Source organism: Brachypodium distachyon, chromosome 1, assembly GCF_000005505.3.
Source record: "Brachypodium distachyon strain Bd21 chromosome 1, Brachypodium_distachyon_v3.0, whole genome shotgun sequence".
Lineage (NCBI taxonomy): Eukaryota > Viridiplantae > Streptophyta > Magnoliopsida > Poales > Poaceae > Brachypodium > Brachypodium distachyon.
The window spans coordinates 70,543,380-70,569,002 of record NC_016131.3 but is presented as its reverse complement, the minus strand read 5'-3'; the positions used below and the strand labels follow the sequence as shown (position 1 = coordinate 70,569,002).

General features: G+C 44.2%; 4 protein-coding genes across 11 annotated transcripts; 2 read left to right on the top strand and 2 right to left on the bottom strand.

The window, feature by feature from the left end:
* The first annotated feature begins 5,403 nt into the window (after nucleotides 1–5,403).
* Nucleotides 5,404–13,610, top strand: LOC100835668 (polyadenylate-binding protein-interacting protein 7). 5 transcript variants are annotated; one of them, XM_024462465.1, is made up of 8 exons: nucleotides 5,404–5,512; nucleotides 5,583–5,708; nucleotides 7,647–8,261; nucleotides 8,343–8,428; nucleotides 11,270–11,663; nucleotides 11,760–11,827; nucleotides 12,342–12,466; nucleotides 13,041–13,610. In XM_024462465.1, exons 3-8 carry the CDS (start codon nucleotides 7,682–7,684, stop codon nucleotides 13,318–13,320), a joined length of 1,533 nt encoding a protein of 510 aa, XP_024318233.1. In that variant the 5' UTR covers nucleotides 5,404–5,512; nucleotides 5,583–5,708; nucleotides 7,647–7,681; the 3' UTR covers nucleotides 13,321–13,610. The 5 variants fall into 5 exon arrangements, with proteins under 5 accessions (XP_024318233.1, XP_014752815.1, XP_014752813.1 ...); XM_014897329.2 differs by having other exon boundaries at nucleotides 7,579–8,261; nucleotides 11,273–11,663; nucleotides 12,345–12,466; XM_014897327.2 differs by having other exon boundaries at nucleotides 7,579–8,261; nucleotides 11,273–11,663.
* An 882-nt stretch (nucleotides 13,611–14,492) lies between these two features.
* On the bottom strand, nucleotides 14,493–17,211 carry LOC100835050 (proteasome subunit alpha type-6). The gene is made up of 9 exons (XM_003558619.4): nucleotides 16,950–17,211; nucleotides 16,726–16,820; nucleotides 16,474–16,555; nucleotides 15,670–15,766; nucleotides 15,507–15,565; nucleotides 15,295–15,377; nucleotides 15,100–15,195; nucleotides 14,903–14,962; nucleotides 14,493–14,820 (listed from the first exon to the last, which is right to left on the bottom strand). The coding sequence occupies exons 1-9, from the start codon at nucleotides 17,023–17,025 to the stop codon at nucleotides 14,728–14,730; spliced, it is 741 nt and encodes a 246-aa protein (XP_003558667.1). The 5' UTR covers nucleotides 17,026–17,211; the 3' UTR covers nucleotides 14,493–14,727.
* Nucleotides 17,212–18,784: 1,573 nt separating this feature from the next.
* On the top strand, nucleotides 18,785–20,438 carry LOC112270038. 2 transcript variants are annotated; one of them, XM_024457685.1, is made up of 5 exons: nucleotides 18,785–19,132; nucleotides 19,223–19,304; nucleotides 19,412–19,752; nucleotides 19,922–20,075; nucleotides 20,154–20,438. In XM_024457685.1, exons 1-5 carry the CDS (start codon nucleotides 19,127–19,129, stop codon nucleotides 20,171–20,173), a joined length of 603 nt encoding a protein of 200 aa, XP_024313453.1. In that variant the 5' UTR covers nucleotides 18,785–19,126; the 3' UTR covers nucleotides 20,174–20,438. The 2 variants fall into 2 exon arrangements, with proteins under 2 accessions (XP_024313453.1, XP_024313452.1); XM_024457684.1 differs by having other exon boundaries at nucleotides 18,787–19,132; nucleotides 19,409–19,752.
* On the bottom strand, nucleotides 20,199–24,155 carry LOC100828564 (UDP-glycosyltransferase TURAN). Of its 3 annotated transcripts, XM_003561943.4 has the most exons (16): nucleotides 23,915–24,155; nucleotides 23,539–23,572; nucleotides 23,299–23,354; nucleotides 23,087–23,221; nucleotides 22,514–22,662; nucleotides 22,331–22,420; nucleotides 22,179–22,245; nucleotides 22,044–22,107; nucleotides 21,842–21,947; nucleotides 21,554–21,720; nucleotides 21,364–21,474; nucleotides 21,236–21,297; nucleotides 21,104–21,156; nucleotides 20,941–21,016; nucleotides 20,654–20,782; nucleotides 20,199–20,573 (listed from the first exon to the last, which is right to left on the bottom strand). In XM_003561943.4, exons 1-16 carry the CDS (start codon nucleotides 24,017–24,019, stop codon nucleotides 20,562–20,564), a joined length of 1,416 nt encoding a protein of 471 aa, XP_003561991.1. In that variant the 5' UTR covers nucleotides 24,020–24,155; the 3' UTR covers nucleotides 20,199–20,561. The 3 variants fall into 3 exon arrangements, with proteins under 3 accessions (XP_003561991.1, XP_024313451.1, XP_010229087.1); XM_024457683.1 differs by lacking the exon at nucleotides 21,842–21,947 and having other exon boundaries at nucleotides 22,001–22,107; XM_010230785.3 differs by lacking the exon at nucleotides 23,087–23,221.
* Between the last annotated feature and the right edge of the window lie 1,468 nt (nucleotides 24,156–25,623).

Sequence of the window (25,623 nt, the reverse complement as noted above, 5' to 3'; positions counted from 1 at the left end):
CCCATCACTTCTTCTTTTCCCTCTCTTTTTCCTCCTTAATATCGTGCGTTCCGTTTCTTCGTCATCTGCGGCGGTCGTCGGATCATGGAAACCTTCGTAGTCTTCTTGTGAAGTAACTCCGTCCACTCCAACAATGCTTCTTTTTCCTCTTCTTACTACGACAGGGCCTTTATTTGCCGGGTCGTCTATGTAGAATACCTGCTTGCATTGTTTAGCAAAGACCCATGGTTTCTCTCTTGCCGGGATTTTTCTCACGTCAACTTGTTCACGAGGGATCTCAGGAGGTAGCACCATCGTCGTGAACCTGTTATTTTCTTCTTTGTCACCTTTGGTCCATCTTACACGGAACATTGGGATCTTTGTGATCGAGTACTCCAATTCCCAGATCTCCTCGATAACGCCAAAGAACGCTTTGGTTTTGCTGCTGTCGTCGGTCACGGTCTCAGAAGTCATGACTACACCACTATTTTGATACGTGCTTTTACGGTCCTGAGACGCAGTGTAGAAGTTATAGCCGTTGATCGCATATGATTGCCAAATAGAGACGTGGTAAGCAGGTTCCCGTGACAAACATGCAACCGTCTCTTCTGATACATTGGTCATCTCCTTGCTGTACCAATAATTTTTCAGCCACGCTGCGAATGTTTTATTGTGCTTCCAGTGGATCCAGACTTCTCCTCTTTTAGGGTTTTCATTTGGCAGTTGTTCCATGTGCATTTCCTGATAAGGCCGGCAGCAATCGACAGTTTGCAACACAATCAAATGTGCTCTTTCAAAGTCATCTTTCCTTCCTCTTCCATAGACATTAAGGTATGTATGTCCAAGGCCACCTTCGCCATCGAGCTTGCCCTTGTGTCGTGATTCGGGAACACCTATTGATTTCTGATCGGACAACCAATCCGTGCAGAACTCGATGCACTCTTCTGCCCTAAAACCTTCCACAATGCTATCTTCCGGACGCCATCTGTTACGAACGTAGCGCTTCAGAACCCCGTTGTATCGTTCAGGGTCATACATGTTATGCAGGAACGAGGGCCCTAGGGACAAGATCTCATCGCATATGTAGATCATTAGATGGACCATGATATCGAAGAATGATGGAGGGAAGAACATCTCGAGCTCGCACAGAATCTGTATCATACTATCCTTTTGTATTTGACATCGTCTAACGGTGATTGACTTCTGCGAGATGCTGTCAAAGAAGTCAGAAAGCTTCATGATTGTCTCCCTTACGTGCGGCTCCATGATACCTCTGATTGCGATCGGAAGTAACTGAGTGAGTATGACATGGTTGTCGTGAGACTTCATGCGAGATAGCTTCTGACTCTTCATGTCAACTAGATGCTTGATGCTCGACGAATAGTTCGATGTGACTTTAATGCCCTGCAGGCACTGGCACATTCTATCCAACTCGTCTTTGTACAGGTTGTAACATGCAAGACGACACCGCGTGCTCACCGTCACGAAACCATTCTTGTCGGCTGGCGACACTTGATTTTTGCCCCACAACTCTTTTCTGATAGACATGAGTTCCAGGTCCTTCCGTGCATTGGGTCCATCATTCGTCTTCTCTGTAATGTTCATTAGCAACCCCACCACGGTGTCTCATACATTTTTCTCCACATGCATGACATCTATGCTGTGGCGGCATTCTAAATGTGCTCAGTACTTCAGGTCCCAGAATACGGACCTCCTTTTCCACACGACGCCTTCAGGTTCCTTATATTTCTTCGCAGTAATCTTTCTGGGGACAACTTCAAGATCGTTCACAATTTCGAGGATTTGCATACCAGACTTCTCCTTCGGCGCTGTCCCGTGCTCCGTCTTCCCATTGAACCTTTTCTTGTCATCTCTCCAAGGGTCTTTAGCATCCAACCACTTTCGGTGGCCCATGTAAACAATTTTGGATGAAGCGGGCAACTTCTCCGATGTCGTGTTTTCCCCGCACTTTGTACAGGCCTTGTACCCATGTGTCACCTGGCATGAAGTATTTTCATTCGCGGGGTAGTCATGCACGCAGGTCAGAAGTGCTGTTCTCATCGTGAAGCACTCCCTCCTGTTTACGTCCCAAACCACTCTGCCAGGGTTCCAAAGCTACTTCAGCTCATCCTTCACTAGCTGCAGATACACATTTAGGTTAGCTCCCGGCTGCTTTGGACCCTGTATGAGCATGCACATGTGAATGTACTTTCTCTTCATGATTAACCATGGAGAAAGGTTGTAGACAAACAAGATCATTGGCCATGTGCTGTGCTTGTTGTTCATGTTTCCCAAAGGATTTATCCCGTCAGTGTTGAAACCGGGCCTCAGGTTTCTGGGCTCTGCCCCGAAATCAGGAAATGCCATGTCGAAGTTCCTCCACTGAGTCCCATCGGCAGGGTGTCTTAGGACCCCAGCTTTCTCCACATGGTAATGCCCGTTAGGATCGAATGCAGCTTGCGCCGGATCGTGATAGACGAGATACCTCGCGTCCTTAACGTTCTGCATCCAACGCTCAACTCGGCCATCTGCCGTAAGATACCAGACAGTTTTTGCCGGCCGGCCCTTCATCACTTCTTCCCCATCGTCTTCGCCAGCTCTGGCGTTTTTCTTCTTGTATCTCGATGCACCGCATATGTGGCAGCTCTCATGGTTCTCGTACTCTCCAATGTATACCATGTAGTCGTTTGGACATGAATGATGTTTCACGCAATCTAATCCAAGCGGGCATGTAATCTTCTTTGCCTTGTATGTGCTCTTGGGCAACTTGTTTGGCTGTGGAAAAACCGAAGTAAGGTAACTCAACAAGTTCGTGAAACCCTTGTCTAACCAGCATGATGCTGCCTTCAGACTCAAAAGTTCGAGCGTCACTTCGAGCACGTTGTTTTCTTCGCCAGCTCCATCATACAATGGTGTGTTTGCGTCCTCCAACAATTTTTTGAACCGAGAAGACTCTGCCTCATCTTCGGGGTCCTCTAGCTGGTCCCGTAGGTACGGGTCATCTAGCATTTCGGCAATCCTGCCATGTGAAGCTCGTTCACCTTCCACATTAGCCTCCTCATCGACCCTTGTTTCTTCCTCAGAATCATTCGGCAGATCATAACGCAGGACATCATCATCTTCGGTACCGCTACCGACATCAACCGCATACTCCCCGCGACAAGTCCGGCGAGAATAACCTTCCACAAAACCCGATGCTAGCACGTGCATCTGAACATCTTCGGGCTTCATCATGCATGTGTTTCCACATTTGCAACATGGACAACGCATCATCACAAGTCCTTTTCGTTCCATATCACCATTCGCGACTCCAAAAAAGACCGTCCATTCGGTTATCCATTTTGATTCTTTCCTTGGCGTACATCCAAGAACGGTCTTTCGATCTACGACACAAAACACAAGAAAACAAACAAAGCAAAATAGTTAGCCTAATCATTGACAAGGAGATTAAGGTGTTATTAACCGGAGCTAACTAAAACTTTGAAATTAGAGACATTCGGAGAGAAATTGGAGGCCGGCGAGAAAGATCGGGAGGGAGAGAGAGCTCGCAAGGGAGAGGGAAGCTCCGGGCGACGACGAGGAGGCCGCATTTTGGCCGGTGGCCGGAGCTCAAAAATTTGAAATTTGAGAACTTCAGAGAGAAATTGGAGGCTTGCGAGATAAATCGGGAGGGAGAGGGAAGCTTCGGGGTCGAGAATCGGAGCTCGCCCGCCATGGCCGCCCGCCGGCCATGGAAATGGCGACCGCCGGCGCGGGGGGGGGGGGGGAGAGGACGAAGGGGGAGGGAGGAGGGGCTACCTGGGGGGCGCGCCGGCGGCCATGGCGTCGTCGGGCAACGCTTCGCCGTTGCCGGAGAAGAAGGGGCCGCAGCTGGTCCGTTACGGCGCGCAGCGCGACCAGCTGTGGCTCTGCTCTTCGTATTTAAACCGCGACGATCATCAATGGCGGTCAGAAATTGAGCGACCGTTACTGATAATAGTGGGTACATCAGTAACGGTCGCGGTAGGTCTACCGTTACTGATGCGTGGTTCATCAGTGGCGGTCGGTTAAGAACCGACGGCCACTGATGTATCTCGCGAGGTAGAATGGTTCATCGCGCGACCGCCACTGATGTATGGCTAGGCGGGGACGGGCAGACCCAGCTCTGTTCATCAGTAACGGTCGCGACCGCGACCGACACTGATGTTGTTCATCAGTAACGGTCGCGCCGGACCCGTTACTGATGTGCCGTTGCATATAGACTGTTTTGTAGTAGCGTCGGTTGCATGCTCGGGCAAAGAGATATATTTTGTTGGAGTATAAGTGAATTGTCCGCTTTTCTCCAACAGTTCCTGCTTTTGAATGAACTGATTCGGTGCATGAAACTTTTCATGGTATCAAAGTCAAGGTGCTTTCGGTCCGTGTTTAGTCATGTGAGAGCCACACATGAGTGGGAGTGTTGAACAAAGAAACCAACGATGTCCTTAGGAAATAAAAGGGTTCATATACATTTTCAAAAGAAACAAAACATTAACCTAGATCAAAAGCTTTCAATATTATTTGTTCGTCCCTTGACGCTCATCTCATTTATGAATTTCTGGTGTTCACGGTAATTAAACTTCGAACAAAATGAACAGGACCCACCCAGAAAAGGCGAGCAAGGGACATGTGCATATGGAGGATATCCATCGAAGATTTATGTACATTTGTTACAAAAAAATATGCCATGCAAAAAGATATAGAAAGGCATTCCTAAACAAGCGTGTGACTAAAATTATTAGCCAACATAACCGTATACAACATGTCAAAATATGTATAGCTAATCCTCTTGTCCATTTGTATGAATGTTCATCAAAACTTTTATATCTTCCAAAGAAGTGCATTTCTATGTTGTGATTCAAAATCGCATCCCAATGGTTTTTATCTTCCTAATTCCTACCGATCCTCGCCTAAAAAGAGACGCAAGGACCACACGATCCCATGCAACCAAGAATCATTTCGGTACAAAAGATGCGTAAACTATTCGCCCCCTCGCACCTCGAAGGGAGGCGCGACGCTACTCCAAACAGAAACTGGGTCCACCATGCCGCACGCATTTTCCTTCGCTGACCTGCGGGCCGCATACACTTCCGGTCCTCTCTGTCAGTAACACACTCGCCACCAACCCCGCGGGTGGTCCCAGGACCCATCAAATCGAAATGTGGGCCCGCAGCTTCCATCACGGGACAAACAAACACGCCACAGTAGACGCCATTTCTCGCAGGGCCCACATGTCATCCGGACTCGATTCGGTGGCTCCAAAGGTACGCTCGATCTATACCCGCTGGACAACGGACGGGCGGATGCGCGCCCGTGCACGCGTCGGAGGGCCAGGATGAGCCCGTGGGATCCTATCGCGTCCACGAATAATATAAGGCTACGAGTCAACACAGCGAACAAGAGTGATAGAGAGAGAGAGGGGGGCAAAAAAATCTCACGGCAAAAAACATTGGAGAAGAGGGGGAGGAGGAGAAGGGCAGGGAAGAGGAGAGGGGAGGAGGAGGAGAAGGCGAAGGTGAGATCTCCAATCCTTCTAGAAGCTTCTGGATTCGTCGAACCCTTCTAACAATTTCCAATCGTCGCAGATGCGTGCTTCGTCGGCGGAGTGGTAGGTGGTGGCGGAGCTTACGCGTGGGTGGAAAAGCTTTCAGAAGGGCCATCGTACGGGCTGGTTTCCTTCGTGCACCGCCCGCTCTTCGATCTCGTGGAAGGTGAGGGTCCCGATGCTTCTAGATCCTTATCGGTTGCATTGAGTTGGGATTCAACGTGCTCGATTTGCGGATGGGGTTTTTCGAGGATTGGCCGCTAATAGAGCTGCTAAATTCAGCTAGTTTGGCGCTCGATTTCGTTAATTTCAAGCTGCCAAATGCTGCTGACGCGTCTCTCTAGGGTTTTTCCGCTGCATCGAACTGGGTATTGTAATGATTGGATTCGTTAGGTGTGCGTGGTTTCCACTTCTGGACTGAGCCTCCTGAATTTAGTCACTCTGGTGCTTACTGTCACGCTCGACTTACTGGTGTTACTCGCGTACTCCGATTTACTCATGGAAGCACCGCATCAGTTCGATCGAAATTCCTGAGCTGCGGGTTGGAACTGGATTATGTCGTCTTTGGCGTTTTGTAGCTTAGTGCTAGGGGCCTCTGGATGCGATGTGGAGGGGAGTTCCATTCGTTCGGATTTGTGTTGTTCTGTAGTGCAGCTAAGGTTTACCATTTTGGATGTGTCATTGTTTTTCTGTTGTGATCCAGGGCCTGTTTAGATAGTGGCCAAATTGTGCCCTAACAATTTTTTGGTTATGACCAAATAGTTGGTCTTTGTTTGGATGCTTGCCAATTTTTTGGCATGCCAATGCTTCTTTTGGCACTCTTGTTCATGTTTCTTGCCAATGTTGGCCAGACCTTAGGCAAGCAAAACCACGACCAAAAAATTGGCTAGCCAACTTTTGGTTGGGCAAACCTAGGGTAAATCCGAACACACCCCTAGACGTATGACGTATCATCTAATTCTGCTTCTGGGTTGGTGATTAGTTTTAGAGTTATTTTACTTCATTTATCATCTGCTGCACAATGATAATGGTATATGATCCTTCTGTTCTTTGTTATAGAACGAAATGATTAAAGGTTATACTTGCAGCTATTTATGACTAAAGTTGTCAGTCTTTTCCATTTACTTGAGCTGCCACTCATAATCTAACCCCTCATTAGACAGTGCTTCTTGCTCTGGTACTTCAGTATCCAGTAGTGTCGTATGTGCATACTTTGTTCTGTGTCCATGCTTTTTATGAAATCCATACTGCTTGGCTCGGAATGATCTGAGATTCTTAGCTCAACAATGTAGTTTCTCTCTTTTGGAAATAAATATGTTTTCCCATTTGCATCTTCTCAACTGGAATCGTGTTTTGTCTACTTTTGCACTGGTCTGAATTTATAAGATTCGTCGTTGGCTAGCATTTCCGTTTTTAGCTCACACTAAAATGGGAAGAAGCCAATTTCTATGGAAAATAGAGCTTTTCCTTTGACACGCATCGGTTCTTGCCAGTGCATTTCACTTGGTAGGATTTACAGCTTACTGGATAGCTATTTTGTTTAAGTTATGTTCATTCATTTTGCTAGCAATGTGCAGTCTCACATGGCCCACTTTGATATGTCTTTTAAGCGTTTCCTAACTTTTATCATCGATCCTTGCTGGAAATGTAATGTGCTCCGGGAAACACTACGGATCTGTGTCTACCTCCTTACTGTATAGGAATACCAGTACATAGTTAGAGAACACTACGGATCTATGCACCATCTATCCACTTGGATTAAAACATAGTTAGAGAAAACACAGAGTTTGTGTTGGTTGTGCAAATGCGAAAATTGCTTCTTTTTTTGTGTGCAAATCACAGACACGAAAGTTTTTCTCTGAGGTTTTTTCTTCACAACTGGTTGATAAGTTTTGAGTTCCACATAAATGTAGTGGTTAGGGATATTCAGTTCTTTCTTAACACAGTTTATGTCTTGTTTTTCTCAAAGGAAAATTTGTCTGTTAATTTTGCACTGTCTGAATTCTAACTCTCCCTTTCGCAATCCTATCTAATAGGAGTAGGAGAATCTCTTCAGAGAAAGTTTTGCCCCTTGGTGTTCAGTGCTGTTTGTGCCCATTTTCAGATTCTTGAGCAGAGTTGCATCTGGTGACCAGCAAGATGTCAATTGAAGAGAGAAAATTAAGTTTGATAAACAAGTCCACTGCATTAAATCCTAATGCGGTAGAATTTGTTCCTTCATGCCTTAGATCTGTCGGTGATGCTTCAAACAGATCGGACACAACCAAGATTGCTGTCTCAGGGTCCTCCAAGGACAGCAGTGCAGACCAACCGGAGTCCATCCCAAGTAACCCTGATGAAGAAGCACATCGGTATTGGCAACAACAGCTTCCAGATGATATTACTCCTGATTTCAAAGTTGTAGAAGATGAGACTCCTGGACCTGACAGTCTTTCACTCGTGGGCTTGTCAATGAATGATGGCTTTGGTACTTCAGTATTTTCTCCAAACCAGGCATCGAGAATGCAACACCATGCTTCTCCTTTTGTTAGGGATGCACTAAATACGCGTGCAAAGATGGAATTTCCTGGCCCAGAACAGTCGCAAGCTACTATTATGAGTCCAACTGCAAGTACTATGAGTCCGACTGCTGCTCCATGGGTAAAGACAATAAGAAATGGTGGACAATATAGTACAAACAGACGGGATGCTAGTCAGTACAATGGAGATTCTAGCATTGGTACGTCGATTTGATGAGTGTAGTTTGTTTTAAATACTGAAGGTGTTTTATGAATCCTAATCTTTCCCCTTGTAATTTCAGGGTCCCCACTGCAAAACACATCTGATGCTTATTACAGAAACAGGCGTAGCTTGAGGTCAACTATGGACATCATGACTCAGCTGGAGGTCTGTCTTCATTTATCTATCGCGTTGTTCATCTGAAATTGTTCTCTTTGAAAGTTGTATTCGTCCAAGGCCCTAGGCCTCCCAACTGTCTTTGGGCTTGAGTATGCGAAAATCATTAAAAAAATGTTGCAGTAGTTTAACATCAGCTAAGCTGTTTGCTACAATGAAACTTGGAATACTTAATAGGAGCTCCTGGTGTTTAATTGCCGGTAATATTGAATGGTAATTGCTTGCTGTCATCTGATTCATACAAGTATGCATCATCATCTCACTTTGTAATGGTCAGGTTTTCAACAGAATAGTGTGCTACTAATTTTTAAATAATAAGCCCCATCTGACGATCCATGATTAAGGTTTACTCTCAATTAACTAGTCAAGTTTTGCATTTAGCAGCCTTCCTAGTTCTGTCTTCGGCCTTTGGTTTCTATAGTCACAACTTTACACCCTAATTAGGAACACATCTTCAGTTTGATTTCGTAACTGGTAAAAACAATTAGGGATCTCATGTGTCTTTGTAAGTCTTTTTGGTTGCTTGCAATCCTTTGCTAAGTCTTATGCCAAGTGTGTGGAAACCTATGAAGTGCTGATTTGGGAATACAGACACGGGGATACAGGATAAGGCATTTTTCAAAAACAGTCCTACAGGGTTATTGTGAGTATATATAAATAATTTAAAAACACCATGTAACACAGACAAAAAAGATAATTCTAAGTTGTGAGATGAGATTTAAATACTGCCCCATTTGTTGCGTCCGTAACTCCTTTTGAAGTCCTCAATGATTGAATGTTCCTTAATTTCCTAAGTGCTCATACAGTGGCTTTTGAAACTTACAAAATACATCATACGTGAGCATTGACAGTGTTTCTTCCAGTCCCACCGGCAGATGGTTGGCTGCGTGCATGCCGCTGCCACTAGATGCTATGCTTCCTAGACAACCACAAGGGAAGAACAGCAACAACTCAGCAAGCAGCAAGGGCATGGAAGGTGGCAGCAAGCCAGCAACGGTAGCACAGATTCAAGAACAACAGTGAGGGGAGAGGGCTGGAGGGGAGAGATGAGGGTGAGGTACCTTGCTCGAGTTTGCTTACCACCAGGAGGAGCGCTTGGGCCTAGGGGATTCGGATGGGCGAGTCCAGATGGAGGCGGTGGCAAGGTCGAGCTTAGTTTTGCCGATTTGTGTCTGCTGTCCAGTGTGTGCATGCTTGAATAGTATTATTGTTCCAATTGGCCCTAATGGGCTCACATATACCCCCGCTGTATCCCACCGTATCCCCATTTACTTTCTTTTTTACAAAAAACCTGGGATACTCAAGGATACTCGTATCCTGGTGTATCCCCGTGCCCCACCGTATCAGCACGTGGATAAGCCGTATCGGTGCCTGCGAGGTGGGAACTCTTGTGGTAGCACTTTGTTGGCCGACTGTGGTAAGGTGACAAGGGTCGATAGAATTCCATTTATACCGCTGATAATTTGGTCAGTTCCAGATATACCACCAAAATATCCTGGTTCCAAGTATACGACTCAAATTTTGCTCTGGTCCAAATAAGCCACTACCGTTAGTTGACCATCAAGTGGCTGCTGAAAACACAGTTTTGCCCTTTGTGCTGATATTCATACTATCCACTTTGTAGTAGATGTGTATGTAGGCATACATTAGGAAAATATTTGTTCTTAATAAAGAAAGTGACAAGGTTTTGATTTTCTTAGCCGGTCAACTAACAGCCAACTAGCGGTAGTGGCATATTTGGAACCGGTGCAAATTTTGAGTGGTACATTTGGAACTGGGATTGTGCATGCTATACCAGGAAGTGGCCAAATTACTATTGGTATATATGGAATTCTCTCTATTCTCTGTGATATGTGAGTGGTGCTCAAATCATATAGTCTGCGGTGCTCCACAAACTTGGAGAAGAACCAGACAGTATCCTAAGAAAGTCAGATACTCCTACCCCAACGTCACCTTACGGCAGAAATTAGTCTGCTATGGTATCAGTACTGACCTATCTACAGACGAGTACATAATATGGGACTACATACTGTATGAGTTATTTGAGTACGTGATGTTAAAGCTATGTGTAAACTTGGCGTATTCCTTATGTGTGCAACCCATGTGTTACAATCACTAACAGGCACTCTCTCTTAGTGTACAAGTCGCTAATAAAAAAAATATCATGTTGTTAGACAACGAAATTATCTTTGCTAGATATACTAGATATACTCTACTTGCAACTGAGATGTATCGGACTATCGGTCTACACCAAAATGATGTTGTGGTGGATCTCATAATATAGCTTACATTTTCATTGGACTTAGTACAAAGGTTACAAATTAGGATGTCTTCTATTTATGGCAAGTTAGTGACTGTAACAAGTCACTCTGATTAGTTGTGGAGCCGGTCCACTATAGACATTTATTTTTAACTAGGATATAAATACATGATATGATAATATTAGTTCTCTGTTTTAGGTACCATGCTCTGTTAATTCAAATCAACCAAAATAGTGCTCACCCTAGGAACGTAATATACATACTTCCATTGATTTATTATCAGGTCATTCTCTTGACAAAAAAAACTCTGTTATTTTATTCAGTACAATTATAATTATAGTAAATCTTGGCTCATAAATACAATGTGTGACCTAAAATGGCCATGTTTGTAATCAAATCTATAATCCATTATTTCCTTGATGTGCCTGTGAGTTAACAAAACTGCATATCCGTATTTGCTGATGTTGTCTATATATATTTTCGGAATGTTTGATTGCAATAGCTACAATCTATGTTCACCTGCATGAAGTCTGCTTTAAACATTTCTTTAATATCACCATATGTTTAATAGCAGAATAAAGTTGATGGACGACTCGGTCAGAATCTCAGGTCACTGTCATTTGGACATTCAAGTCCTCCATCACCAGTATCATATTCTCAAAATGGTCTTGGGAACTATAACAAAGAGGCATTCGGTCTGCCAAACAGTACATATAGATCTCATTCAGCTATACTCGCAGATGATATAATTTCACCTTCAGCTGGTCGTGAACATGTGTCCCTGGATTCTCCGAGAGGGAGATACAAGACGACCAATTTGCCTGTTTCTGGTCTTGGTTCAAGCAGAGGCTCTCAGCTGCTGTCTGGCTCGTACAACGGTAATCATGATATGATCTCAAACAACGCACTGCAAAACATTACTGGAGTTCAAACAGGACCAAGCTGGCTTGAAACTGATGCTACGGGTAGTGTTGGTGAATTACGACAAATATTTTTTCGTGAACTCTATGGCAGCATTCATGCCTGGTTGCCTTATTGTTTGAATTTGTTTGTGATGGCAGCGAACATGTTTTTGGAAAAGGATGAAGTTCATGATTTTGCAAGTCTAAGACATGCACTTCTTGAACAGGTAGATACACTACTCTGAGATGCTAGATTATTGAAATTCTTCAGGCCAAAATTATTTTGCATGCTAGTTTCAATGGCATAGCTTATTATCCATACGAAAATGTGCATGGCCATTTTATGTTAGTGGAAGTACTCATTGCAAAGTGCTGAAAACAATATTAGCAGTAATAGTGCATATCATCATGGTCATAAATTTTTAGGAGCTTCTAATATTTTGCTGCAGTATAGGGTGATGTTCCTCACTTACCATGTATTAACAATGACAGGAAAGTAGACCTGGAAATTATAGTTGTTCATAGTTAAAATGCACTGGCAGTAAAACTGTGCGATGTTGGTCATGCAAGAGCTTTTGTTTTTGTATGTCTAACCATACACGAATCTTAAATACTTTGTTTTCAGTGTTGCTTTGACCCGTCAATAGCATTTCTGAAAGAATCTCTTCGGTTGTGAGTGTTAATTTTATGGTTTCTGGTTATGTTTGCTCACAGTATGCTACCATCCTCTGAATTTTTTAGCAGGATAGGCAAGCTTTTCTAACTGGTGGCAATCCTTTAGCAAAGGACCTAAATCTTAAGGAGCTATATGCTATCCAAAGCAGATTAGCTCAGGAGAAGGCCAGAGAAACAATGTATCACCAGAGGTCAGCACTAATTTCTCCTTGACGTCAATGTTTGTAAATAGATTATCATGCTTCAATACATTCTTAGAAGGGTATCTTTGCATCATGAACATATGAACATATCTACACATACAAACTGTTCTGTTTGTGATTTTCCATAATTCTAAACCGCCACATCGTGCTTGCTTGTAGATGAGCATGTAATGCGTGAACTTAGTTGCCCAATGGAAGGTTTTCTTAAAACATAATCTGTTTGCATGCATTGTTATGGTTTTTATTCGTAAACTTCTATGTATTTGAAGAACATTAGGTTCTATATTATCGTTCAACTTGTACAGATTGCTTGTTTTAAAGTTTAAGATCTTGAAATTCAACAGTAACCAGCCGACTTTGTGTACCACTAGGGACTAAACCTCCTTTTGAGTCAATAAATCATTGCAATCTATATTGTAGTATGTGAAGTTACTCCACAACGGATCAACCACGATGCTTTGTTGTGCCATACTTTTACAGCATGATATCATGTTCTTGATTAGATGCTAAAAGAATTGTTCACCACCACCCCAAAACTAATGCATACTCGTACTTTCTCCAGATTCCCAATGCCAGAGTTGCAAGGCCTCATCCAGGAGCAGAATCCCCCAATCGACCTTTGTGGTCTTCACGCAAGTGAGGCGATGCACGTCCTGAACTATGAGCTCAACAATCGGAGGAAGATTGCTCGTTCCACTGGCCGCCGGCTTCAGGTCATCATAATATCAAGCGCCCGTTCCGCCCCGGCTAGGCTGACCGCTGCCGTCGAGCAGTACCTCCTGGAGCACGGCCTTCAGTATACGCAGGCACAGCCAGGTCTCTTCCGTATCCTCCTGCCGTGAAGTAGCAGGATGGTGGTCGGCTCTAGCTGTTTGTGTACACAATCAGCTGAAAGAAAAGGTAGGAAAAAAAAGAATGACTTGTACTTCTGTATATGGCAGAGATGAGTAGCAGAATAGAAATGATACAGCAATAGTCCTTGTAATGTTGGTATATCAGGGTTTTTTTTTGTCAGCAAATAACTTGTAAAATTTGCGGAATTAGGGGATATGTTCTTTCACTGTGGCGGTGGGAATGTTGCATCTATCATGCCTTGACGCTGCTGCCCGGTATTGAAGCGTGTTCGTCTGGATAACGGAAGCAGCTGGGCTAGGATGGTATCGCGTAATTGGTTCATGGCTCGATACCATTAGCTGCCTTTGAAAATCATGGCTATCAGATGTACAATTGAATGGACTAATTGACGACTAGGATGGTAGGCGTAAATGACGTGGGCTCTGGGCTGGTACTTGACAGTTGACTACCAGGATGTTTAGGGGTGCACATTACGCACGCCTGAACTATTGGACACGTTTAATACACAACTCTAAGAGCCCTCTTTGTATCGATACGCCTGAACTATTGGCCAAGTTTAACAGGACGTCTCATGTGAAAACATCTATTTAGTAAAAACTTCAAAACTTAGTCCTAGTCATTTGATCTCGAATGTGGGGCATCTAACCGCTTACATGCATGAAAATCCCATCATGATTAGATGTATAAAGGAGTTTTCATAAAATATGTTGTAAGTGCTTACAAGTCTCCCTTTCATATTATCTATTCATTTAAGATGTAACAGTTAGGATTCAAAGTTTTCCCTGAATAAATATTTTCACCTTAAATATTCCCCAAGTTTAATACACAACTCTAAGAGCCTGTAGAATTTCTAAGGATTTCTGTAGAGTTTAATAATCCATATGTATTTCTTTTCTATGGAGGTTCTTTGGTTTAAAGGGTGTCCTCCAAACTTTCTATGGATTGTTTTCTCGTAAGGATAAATGCATCCGTGGTTCAACTATTATTGAATTGGTGTCAATTTAGTCATAAAATTAGGAAATTGCACACTTAGCTCCTAAGCTGGAGCTGGTTTTAACGTGTTCGACCCGTGGCTCGTTGACTCCAGCACACATCAGCCTTTTGTTCTATTCAAAATTACTCGGTTAGATCAGAGTAAAATGAAACCTGTCCCTGTGGGTTCTTAAGCAGGTGCTCGCACACATTTGCCAGCAATATATATTAAATTAAGTCGTAGCAAATTCAACCACACAAAAGGATGATCCAACTAATACACGGCAGACTGGATGCCTGTTTTTGTTGCTACACATCAAATGATTCACTGAATGTTTCTTGGCTGGCTACGAAATAAAATAACAGTGCCAAAGCACTACAACGCTGTGTATGATCACCCACAGTTCAAATTTCAGCGCCGCTCAGTCGCGCTCGCTTATGGCTGTTAGGTGCTGATCGATCTCCTCTGTCGTGAGTGCCCTGAAAACACGATCTTCTTTCCTCACTACACCGACCTGTAATTTGCAATGTGTTAACATGAGCACACATTACAGAATTAAGCTAAGCAACTTGGAAGGAGACGGCTTGTGTATTTACCTCGATCTCGGTAGCCTTGAAATCTTCCTGTAGAACTGATTGCAATGCGGAAATCGCAATCTGAGGGCATAGCGTAAACGTTAGCGGAGGGAAACAATCTCACTTTCTCTGTGGCTGTATGAATAAAAAGGAAAAAACACAAACATCTCTTCCATCCAAACGTGATGAGATTCCGTAATGTAAGCACATGCATTTACCTGAACAGTTTCGTCATATGTGAACTGTGGGCTATCCTTCATTTTCTTCTCTAGAAAATTTATTGCTTCCTGCTCCTTGAGTCCAGCACTGGTTGCCTGACAAGAAAATGTCAGTAGCTTGCTAAAACGAAATATCACAGAGAATATACATCCAACCAATAGAGAATTAGTGCAGTGTAGGAATTTATTGAATACCTTGTGTCCAAAGAAGTGACCTGCAGGGTCACACTTGAAGAGTTGAGCATTTTTCTCTTCGTCATAGCCCAAGACCATAGCAACTGAAGAATATAGCCAAAGAAGATGAGCATGGAGGGCCATAGGCTTTACGCTAATTGATCAAACACTGGAACATCCAGTAGAATAATAAAAACTGAACATACTAATAGATGTAATATGATGATACTAACCTACACCAAGGGGTCTCATGTACGCATGCTGCGTGTATATTTGTGCTTTGTCTGCTATCCTGAAACATTAATCAGATATATGTTATAGCTACCACTTTGTTAAAATACATAACACGACCACATTGCATAAATAAGTAGCTTGAATAAGTGTAATGCACTGTACCATTTTGCCAGTACATCAACAGGCATCTCATAGCCCCATTTTTTACGATACTCCGCTGCTTCATTTCTCGCTTGGGAGACCAAGGACCTAGCATCAGCTGGGAAAAAAAAAAGACATATTCAACATCAACGAAGAGCAGATGGAATGAGGGAAAGCGAATACGATAATCTCAAGGTCGTAGCCCCGACTATCTGATACAAGATAAAAGATAGCGATGTGTGATATCAGGACATGCACAACAACTTTATACAGACAGTACTTTCCTGAAAGGGTAGAATAAACAGAGTAGACAGACCAATATACCAGTGAATTATGTAATTTGAAATATCCAGCAAAAACCATGCTCTCCTTTGTTTCTCCGGTTATTAGCACAAGAATATGACAGTGAAACCTAACCCAAAATCTCATTGTTCACACACTAGGAAATCAAGAAGACTTTGGATATTTCTTACAGCAGAACACATAGAAATACTGCAAGAAATAACACTGTTTCAACCTATCATGACTCTAATAGATAGGCACACATTTGACCATCAGCTCCCACAAATACACATTGCTACAATCCAACATGACTACCATGTAAGAAGCAAACTTTAGTTCTGATCTGCTATGACCATATTCTAGTTAGAATAAGCAATACTGGCAGACACAATTTGGTGTGGTGATGGTCTATTTCTAGTGCCTCTTAACAAAAAAATGATGTGTGATCACTTTCATCGTCGCTATTGTACAACGACTTGACTGTACCATAACTCATCAGTATCACTCATCACATAGTAAAACAAAGCACAGTAGTAAGCAAACCTGTGAGGCCAGTGGCAAGCAGCCCAATGTACTTGGTAATCGGGAACAAGTGGGTGACACTCGTTTCATCCAGCAACTTATCCTACAATCAGAACCACACCACAGGGGGGCAAAAAAATTCAGTATTTCAGTAGCTATGATCTTGCAACCAACAAATCGGGCCGCGCATAAATTTGCAATCCTTTGCACGGCCGGCGCAAGAGATAAAAGCATCCGTAATCGACCGAGGCTAGGGGGCGGCGGATAACTCACCGGCACTTTCTTCTGGGTGACGACGCAGACGGAGTCCTTGCCGCGCACGCCGATAGAGGTCACCCCCGCCGACTTGACCGCCTTGAACGCGTACTCTGCGCAACAACAAACATCCACGGACGGATCAGACGCCCGCGAATCGAATCTCCAGATCTAGGCGAGGAAGAGGGGGGAGAGAGAGAGAAAAAAAGAGCTAGGGTTTTGGGAAGGGGATTCGCACGCACCGACTTGGTAGAGGCGGCCCTCGGGGGAGAAGATGGTGATGTGGCGGTCGTACCCCGCGCCCGATCCGCGGCTCATCTCGAGGTCGCCGGAGAGATCTCGCCGGAGCTGAAGCTGGGCGTGCTGTCTCTGGGCGGATACACGGGAGTTTGTGTGCGTCGCGTCTGTGTGACCTGCTCGGCTGCCTGGGAGAGCAGTAGGAGACGGCTGCGTTGGCTTCTGCCCCAAGAAGAAGCCCGTTTAGGTTCGGCCCCGGCTCGGGTCGGGCACTCGGGCCTTGGTCGGGGTATTTGTGTTCCTCGTCGAGTCGGACTCGAATCCAATCAATATGATACTGCCCCGATTGAGATGAAGCAACACAAATTAAGTATGGAATATATACATAATCGGTTAAAATGCATTAGAAATTCTAATTCATTCGCAAAAGTTACCAAGTTAGTACTAATTCTTTTTAAAACTGCACGTTTGAATCTTAATTGCTTTATAAGTGGTTCAGCGCAGGTCCTATGGTGGTTCGAGCGTGTGCCTTCGGCTAACGTGACTACTTAGACCCACATGTCAGGTGTCAAGGTGGACCTGACGTGGCTACTTGTTGTTGCGGTTGCTCGCGGTCCGCGGCACAGGGGAAGGAAGACACGGAGGAGGCAGGACGAAGCTCGCCGTAGGGGAAAGAGGAGGTGGCGGAGTGTAGAAGAAAATGGGAAGAGTTTGGGGGAGAAAGGGAATAGAGATTGCAGAGGGAGGGAGGAGACGCCAGGGATAAGAAGGAGGAGAGGGAGGGGCTGCTCGGGAGGACAATAATGGAGAGGGGAGGGGTGCGCGGAGCAGAGCAGGACAGCGGCGGGTCCTGACGGCTCCATGGCGTTGGGTCGGGAAGGACAACACTCACGAGTTGCACGGTAGGAGGGAGAAGACAAGTGGGTCCAGCAGTCAGGGAGGAGAAGAGGAAGGAGGAGGTGTTTTTTTTTGCAAAAAAAAGTTCATCTTGGCACCTGACATGTGGGCCTAAATAGTCACATGTGGGACCGAACCACCATAGAGGACCTGCGATGAACCACTTATGAAACAATTGGGACTGAAACATGCAGTTTCAAAAAATTAGGACTAATTTGGGACATTTACGAAAGAATTTGGACCTCTGATGCATTTTACTCTGGATAATTGGACAACTTGAACTATTAATTTTCTGAGATAAATTCTCGCATAAGATTTTCGAAACTCTAGTTAAAAAAATACTACTTCACTAGGAAATTGAACGTTTGGCTTTTCTTATGTACAAAATGATAGTAACTTTGAAAGGACTAGAGTGGGTAGTTTTATCACTTGACCGATTGGAATATGGAGTACTTTTTTCTTGCATAACAATTAAAATTAGCGCATTTTTATTGCACGTTTTTCTTTAGGAACGGAGGTAGCAAGCGAATGCGGAGCCACTAACGCCTAATGTTGCAGTGTTGCTATACGTGCTAACACTGTTGGTTACCGATTAGTTTCAACAGACTGCACTGTCGCCCGAAAAAATGTTTAGCTAGAATGCAAGATGACAGTGCAGACCGACCGGAGCTCTCTCGCCTCCCTCCACGCTTTGCTTCAGGATCGGAGCATCAGCAGGGCACTTTCCGATCCACTGACAAAAAATAAAACACGCTAATAAATCTGTGGCCAAGTTAGCCCACACGCCAAATACTTCGGGGAGACGTCTTAAAACGGGCATACAATACTGCACCCCAGCTCGCTGGACGCAGCACCGGCCACGAGCCTCTCCTCATGATAAGATCCTTGGCCGGAAGTCCGGAAGTGGGAAGATCTCCCCTACTCATGTAATCGACCACGTGCATGGAGGATTAAATCTTCAGTGATTGCAAATCTTTTGCCCCTTTTCAGTCGAAACAAAAAGAACAATGAACAGAACAATTAACTGAGAGGTGTGGTGTGGATTACAACAACTTGTAACTTGGAATTCTTGACACGGCCTGCTCAGGAAATTACAATAAACAGTAGGCGCATTGGAGCTCGAGCTATCAATAAGTTCAGTGCTTGCCTTCAGATGATCGGAGTTCCTCCTATATATATAGCCTGAATCATCCATCAGTTCTGCTACTCAGTCAAGAAGACAAGAACTGAAGAAAATTTTGCTGCTGAACTTTCTTACACAGGAGGGTGCAAGAAGCCAAGACTCATGAGGGTACAATCCATATGCATTCTCTGTTAATCTGTTTCATCTCAACCTCTCGCAGCTAAGGGTACATGCTAATTCTTGTTCACGCTGCTGCAGGTTCTGAACTGGATGCAGAACAGGCTTCATGGGGCGCGCTGCAGCAACAAGAATTCAGAGTTCAGCACAGGCTCCAATCAACGTAAGAACTGCTGATCACATAGACAGCCCACATTTTCTTACAGTTTCAGAGGTTCCAGTGTATCGCATGAATCTGACACCGAAACCTCACCTGCCCTCTTGCAGCAGCTGCTGACACTTCCGTTCTAACCGGACCTCATCGTGACGACGACGACGACCTCCATGACCGCTGGGCCCCGGTGATGCTGTCGATTGGGACGTTTGGTGTAGGCGAGGGTCGGGATGCGCTCAAGAAGCTGCAACAGGAGCTCACGTTGATCATGAGTGCCAAGGCGGAGGAACGCGAGGAGGACAAGAGGCGTCATCACCTGTTGCTGGAGAGGTCCTTGAATGGAGATGGAAGGATAGTCAAGCACAGGTCGTTCAGGAAACTTGTAACCAGTGTAGTCCGTGGCTTCCTGCCCAGACCAAGGCTCAGGGGAACGATGCCTGGATCCAGACCTATTCAGGTGCTGCTATACTGTGCTGCTATACTGCTACAGAATGTTTTTGGTTCAGGACTCATGTCCTATTTCGGAATGCACTAATTTGCTCTAAACAAGCGCGTGGTTAGTTACTGCCTTACTGGTACTTAACTGGGCATGCTCATATGTTGCTATATGATTTTGTTCATGACAGATCCCCTTGCCATTGCTCTACATGGACATACTCCTCGAGAACTCGGCATCGTCAGATATGAAGATCAAGAACTACCAAACAGCCGTGCAATTTCACAGCAGCAGAGATGCGGAGAAGGAACAAGAGATCAAATGGATCAGAACAGATTCAGAGTGTAAGTTCAGATGAGAGAGTGTAGGTTTTGTAGCAGTGATTATAAGCTAAAACTAACATGTCCTTCCATTTTCTCCAGACATCGTGCTAGAGATCTGAACTCACAAGACGGCAGCAAAGAACAGAGGGGAACAGCCTCCTGATACAATTTTGTTTGGTACATGTACATGTCTATTTGTAAAATGTTGTCAGTTTACCGAAATACAGTGTTCCGGGTAGTTTTTCACTTCTCTAGTTGATTGTGTAGAGGCCCCGAGGGCATTGGTGAGGTCTACCAAGACTAACACCAATACCCTTGGCAGCAACTGATCCTAGCAGCAGCTGGTTGCAAGCAAACTGAAATATGCACATGCTCTCTCCTCAACCTATAGATGTACATCTGGTCTCACAATTGTACAATAATACAATTATAAACTCCAGGATTAGCACAAGTTGAGTCCAGCTGTAAAACCATCATTTTGCCATCCGATCAATATTATCATGTCTTTCAGCCTATGACCTGCAAATTGAATTATGAAGGTAAGGCCTAATCTGATGAACCGAATGTACATATTTAGTAAGCCAGATTTGAGCTGTCACCTGGTTCACCAAAGGAAGTGCATATGTTTCCCATTCTGTTGACCATTTGGAAGATGACCCTGTACTCAAGGCACCATCCTTGAGGGATTTCAAGGTGTCACATTCCTCAGGAAACCCCTTAAAGAGCATCTGCATGGTTTGGCAATTGCACTAGTTAACGTCTATTCTAATGGGGGGAAAAAAGCAAGTCACAAAAAAGTGCTTATACTACTTTTTAAATGTATTAAACAACGACCCAAGTAGTCATAAAATGAATGAAACAGAATAATACCAAAAGAGGTCCTCACCATAAGTTCATCTGCAAGCTCTGAAGACGTTGAGAAGAGAAGTCCATTTATGTTTACTTTTACAAGCTCCTCGATGCTGCACAAAGAAAAAGAAAGTAAGATGCTTATAATAATAAATAGAAAACCAAAGACAAGGGCTAAGAAATCCAAAATATGGGGTTACCAGGAAAATGAAGCAGCACAAACTGGCAATCCACATCCAAACATATCAACAACCTAAGAACAACCATTCATGTTACAACCCAGCAAATAAAAATTCCTACATCCTTCAGGTAAGCAGATGCTTGTGAGTAACCTTCATAGGTAGGTCAAGCCCTGACGAGGATGTATGCAATGATACGCCTAGATCAGCCGATCCTGTAATTATTCAAGAAATAAGCATCTACGCTAGTGTAAAATTCTTTTGGCAATTGACTGGTTTACCTAGCAGTAGAGGATAGTCCTCTGATGCAAGCCACATAGTCCGGAAGGCAACACGTCTCAACTTCAACCTTTTTACTTGCTCCTCATATTTCTTCCTGTCAGGTCCTTTACCTTCAATATCGAAATTTACGAAAATCAGAACAATAATTCAACATTAATTATTCAATCTAATACAACAGACACGTGATACCTGTAATAATGAAAAGCAATCTTGGGTAAGAAAATTGCTTCCCATTCTTGATGTCAATCCAAAGTTGCCCCTCATCCATTGAATCCTCTTCACCTAACGTTGCAGCAACACGTCTATCATACATCAGTGCTGCTTCCAGAAGTATGCTGAAATCTTCATCAGGAGTCCTGGAATACAATGGGCAAAAAAAATTGATCTTATCTGCATTTTGACTACCCACTCAAATAATCATGTGTGCTGAACATAAAGAGCTCTGTAGCAGAGACCACTCAGTTCAAGAGAACAGACCAGCTTGTGCTGCTCACAACAAGTGCGGGCCTATTAGGCTTCAACAAAATTTCACCATCAATATTACTAGTAAGTACAGTAGTGTTCTTGTCATCACCTTCTTTTTCTGTGTTTTAAATGAAAACCGCACAAAAAAGTCAAACTGGAATGTGTTTATACCATGAAAAAATATCCAATTGATTGGAGTTAGAGAACAGCATACCAACAGAGATGCAATCAGCACTGCCCATAGCACTACAAATGGTATTACCCAACCTGCTGAACAACTATTTCATGTCTTATTAAGGTCACATACTCAATACTGCAAGTAGAAGAGCAATTGAAAACAGACGCTCACTTCATGTTTCTCTGCCAAGGAAGCAGGATGGAAAAATTCAGGTGAATGATCGTAAAGGACTGTTGCTCTGAAAATTACAGTTATGTTAGTACAAACTGCAGCATGTGTACAACAGCCTTTTGACAAAAAAAAACTAAGTTCAATCTATTTACTTGATTCCCCAATTCTGAGCAAGCTCATGCTGCATTGCTTTCGTAACACAAAAGGCACCATCAGCCATCTGCCCAAAGTGCTTCTCAAACCTAGAATACATGAAAACATCACCAATTAAAACACATGTTCAATAAGATACACTAGCAGTCTAGCAGAGAAACAAACAGGGTTTCAGGGATTACCAGAAATAGATTTTGACAACTATATGACTTCTGCCATGAGACAATCCAAGCAACGTATATCCAAAGTTATGCCAATCCACAATAAATTTAGCACCTCTTATCCAGCTTACAAGTTTTACAGCAGCCAATGTTGGAACGGAGGGTGGATTCTGTTGGACAAAAGATGGTCAAATGACACAGATCTCCCATTGTTACTGCGAAATACAATGACTAAAGCTTAACATTTTTTTACCAAAAATGTGTTCTATAAAAATATCAGACAAAAGTGACTCTAGGTGATTAAAATCTGTAACTAGATAGACTGGAGCATTCTGTAGGTCAGATTAGACAGCTTTGCAAATATACTGCAGTCAGCATTGCCAAAATGAAAATGGTGTCGACAATAGGTTCCTGTATATATTGCATAACACGAGTTATTAACACTATGACTATGAAATTATTTAGCATGGTGGATGAAAAATTCTAGTTTGTTGAATTCTCTTAGATGAAATATAATTCACAGGAAGTGGTTAGTATACTGTTCATATAATTCTGAGCCACACGCAGGTAAGAAAGCTGAATGCGAATTTACACCTGAACGATGAAGACATCAGGGCACGGAATCTTAAAGCAAAGGAACCAAACAAGCATGATAAACTGGATGGCAGCTTTAAGTAGCAAAGCTAGGGCACCAGATATCTTTGAAATTCCTGGTAACTGCACTGATTTCTGGAGAAAAAATACATTTATTGAACTTAACTGTAATAGGAGAGAACAGAGAAAATAGAATAGCTCAAACAATCTACCATCTCGTGGATGTGAATTGATGGATTCTCTCTTAATGATAGATGGGGATCACTTCCTGGACACAGACATAAATTTGTATACAAGGTCAAATATAAAACAAAATAAAAACAGAAAGCTGATGCAATTTCGTCTTGCATGAGGTTCCTTAAGATGTATATCTATATTTAGGATATAAACAGCTACGTACTAAATTTGGTGCCAAATTCAACAGTACAATGAAATTGTGAAGAGCAGAATACCTCCGTTTGCAACAATGTCCACTTCCATACCAGCCTGTTAAGAAGAACAGCGAACGACTAAGTCTAAGAGACTGGAGCAAAAAAACCTATGCTGACACACTAGAATTGTTTGCTCCATGCTCTCAACAACAAGGAATATGCCTCAGCTTCCCAAGTTTCGGTCACTTGTTGAAAAAATAAAAGAAATAATCCGGGTAAATGCACACGCAGTGTGCTCGAGGTATCGAATCTAAAAGTAGTTGGCTAGGTACATGCGCAGAATTAGTCACCGCTACGGCGCTACCGACGCAATCGATAGTATGCTGAGGCGACTACGCTCATCTAATCCAATCCAGGCAAATCGAACACGAGATTACGGAATTTGCGACAGGAGTACCTGGTTGGCGAGGGAGAGGGAGTGGTACTGCATGCGTGGGCTGCGCCCGATGTCCCCCAGCACAACCACCGCCGCGCGCTTCTTCCTTCCCGCCTCAACCTCCATCGTCGTCGAACCTGCGCTGCAGAAGGAGGGAGGGGGGAACGGGGCAGCGCCTAGATATGGAGGGGTCGGGGGCGGCCAGCGGTGGGCACGGACGAGAGATGCTCTGTTCCGATCCAGCCGGAGAAGAGCCGGCAAACCGTTGAAATCCTTCCGTAGTGGGTAGGGCGGCGCGAGGGGTCGCCGTTGCCAGGAGAGGGCGGCGCGGGCGTCTGCGGGTCCGGGGAAGGGGAAAGGCGGCCGACGGCGGGGCTGGACAGCACGGCGGCTCTAGCGCCCGTGGCGTGTGCGACGGGAGGGGGAGGCAGGGAGTGGTCGGGTTGGGTTGGGCTACGTTTGGTTAACTAGTTGGGCCAAAATCTTGTAGTGGGCTGTTTTGTTCTTTTATTCAAATCTTGTAGCCTTGTAGGGAGCACGGGAATACGGGATACTGGAGTGGTCGAATTGCACGACATAAATTTGGGTTTTCAAGCTTAACATCCGAAAATTCTCTTCGGCTTTCGGGCTTCGGGTACTGGGTTCTGTACTTTTGTGTCCAGCCTGACCTGGGCCTCCGCTGCTCGTCGGGCGGATCAATGCCCCCAACGTGGAGGCACTCGTCTTCAATCTCGGATGCCAGTGAGAAGCTTTGTTCTTCCAAAAAAAAAAAGTGAGAAGCTTTGCCCCTAAATTTGGTGCTCGTTCGGCCGGTGATGTTCTGATGCGTGCCTTTTTGCGCGCACGTGTATATAGGGCTGTTTTGGTTTAACTTGAAGATCAAATTGATCCCGTCTCCCTCTTTTTTTTTCTATAACGTGCAGGTGTTGTTCTCTTCAGTAAAGACGTCTGTATTTTAGATGATCAAGACGTCTGTATTTAGCATTGTACAAACAAGATTGATGCAGTGAGATTGACAAAGTACTCATTAGACACTAGAGTCACGACCCTGACTGCTGATTACGTACAGTTCATTGATTTACTCCAACGCAACACTGATGCATCTTACATTCGCGTGACAGTGACATGCAATCCTTCCGGTCACTCGAGGATATTTGTCTTAAGTTTCGGAGAACCAGCTGAAAAAAACGCGAAATTAGTTTTGCAACAATGATTATGTGCGTGTTTCACGCTATACGATCATGCTCCATTGATTGTAACTAGTCGTGTCTCACACAAAGGAGAACACTGTTGCCTGTTTTGCAGAGGTTCCTTTCATGCGTACCATCGTAAGTTTACTTGTCATCTTAAAGGTTGGACATCTGTATTCTGTGGCGTTTCAATTTCTTGTATACTTTGGGTGGTAGGGGATCGATCTAAACTTGTCCTGTGAGTGACACCCATGATATCACGCGGAACATGCTCGGGGAGTACGATTTGTCTGCTCATTTTATCTGTTAAAAAGGAAAAACGCACAGGATTACTGTGGTAACGAGGGGGGGGGGGGGGGGGGGGCAGGGCAATCACAAGATAAGAACAGGGCACCACCAAGGCGAATAAACTGATGATGTGTGGCGTCAGCGTCACGGGCAGTGCCACTTGGTGGCCGGAACGCGTGTTTACGCTGCCGGTGGCCGGTGGGGCTCTCGTGCATGCCACCAGTCGGAGCGACGTGAGTCACGAGTTCACAC

What these genes read in the sequence shown, in the direction of transcription:
- LOC100835668 (XM_024462465.1), top strand. Translation starts at nt 7,682, where the DNA reads ATGTCAATTGAAGAGAGAAAATTAAGTTTGATAAACAAGTCCACTGCA. An exon ending in ACATCATGACTCAGCTGGAG is followed by an intron (nt 8,429 to 11,269) that starts GTCTGTCTTCAT and finishes TATGTTTAATAG; the next exon opens with CAGAATAAAGTTGATGGACG. An exon ending in GCTTGAAACTGATGCTACGG is followed by an intron (nt 11,664 to 11,759) that starts GTAGTGTTGGTG and finishes TTGTGATGGCAG; the next exon opens with CGAACATGTTTTTGGAAAAG.
- LOC100835050 (XM_003558619.4), bottom strand. Translation starts at nt 17,025, where the DNA reads ATGAGCCGCGGATCGGGCGCGGGGTACGACCGCCACATCACCATCTTC. An exon ending in GGGCCGCCTCTACCAAGTCG is followed by an intron (nt 16,821 to 16,949) that starts GTGCGTGCGAAT and finishes GTTGTTGCGCAG; the next exon opens with AGTACGCGTTCAAGGCGGTC. An exon ending in CATGAGACCCCTTGGTGTAG is followed by an intron (nt 15,378 to 15,506) that starts GTTAGTATCATC and finishes TATATTCTTCAG; the next exon opens with TTGCTATGGTCTTGGGCTAT.
- LOC112270038 (XM_024457684.1), top strand. An exon ending in CTGGATCCAGACCTATTCAG is followed by an intron (nt 19,753 to 19,921) that starts GTGCTGCTATAC and finishes TGTTCATGACAG; the next exon opens with ATCCCCTTGCCATTGCTCTA. An exon ending in GATCAGAACAGATTCAGAGT is followed by an intron (nt 20,076 to 20,153) that starts GTAAGTTCAGAT and finishes CATTTTCTCCAG; the next exon opens with ACATCGTGCTAGAGATCTGA.
- LOC100828564 (XM_003561943.4), bottom strand. Translation starts at nt 24,019, where the DNA reads ATGGAGGTTGAGGCGGGAAGGAAGAAGCGCGCGGCGGTGGTTGTGCTG. An exon ending in CTGATGTCTTCATCGTTCAG is followed by an intron (nt 22,663 to 23,086) that starts GTGTAAATTCGC and finishes TTTGTCCAACAG; the next exon opens with AATCCACCCTCCGTTCCAAC. An exon ending in CCTTGGCAGAGAAACATGAA is followed by an intron (nt 22,108 to 22,178) that starts GTGAGCGTCTGT and finishes GACATGAAATAG; the next exon opens with TTGTTCAGCAGGTTGGGTAA.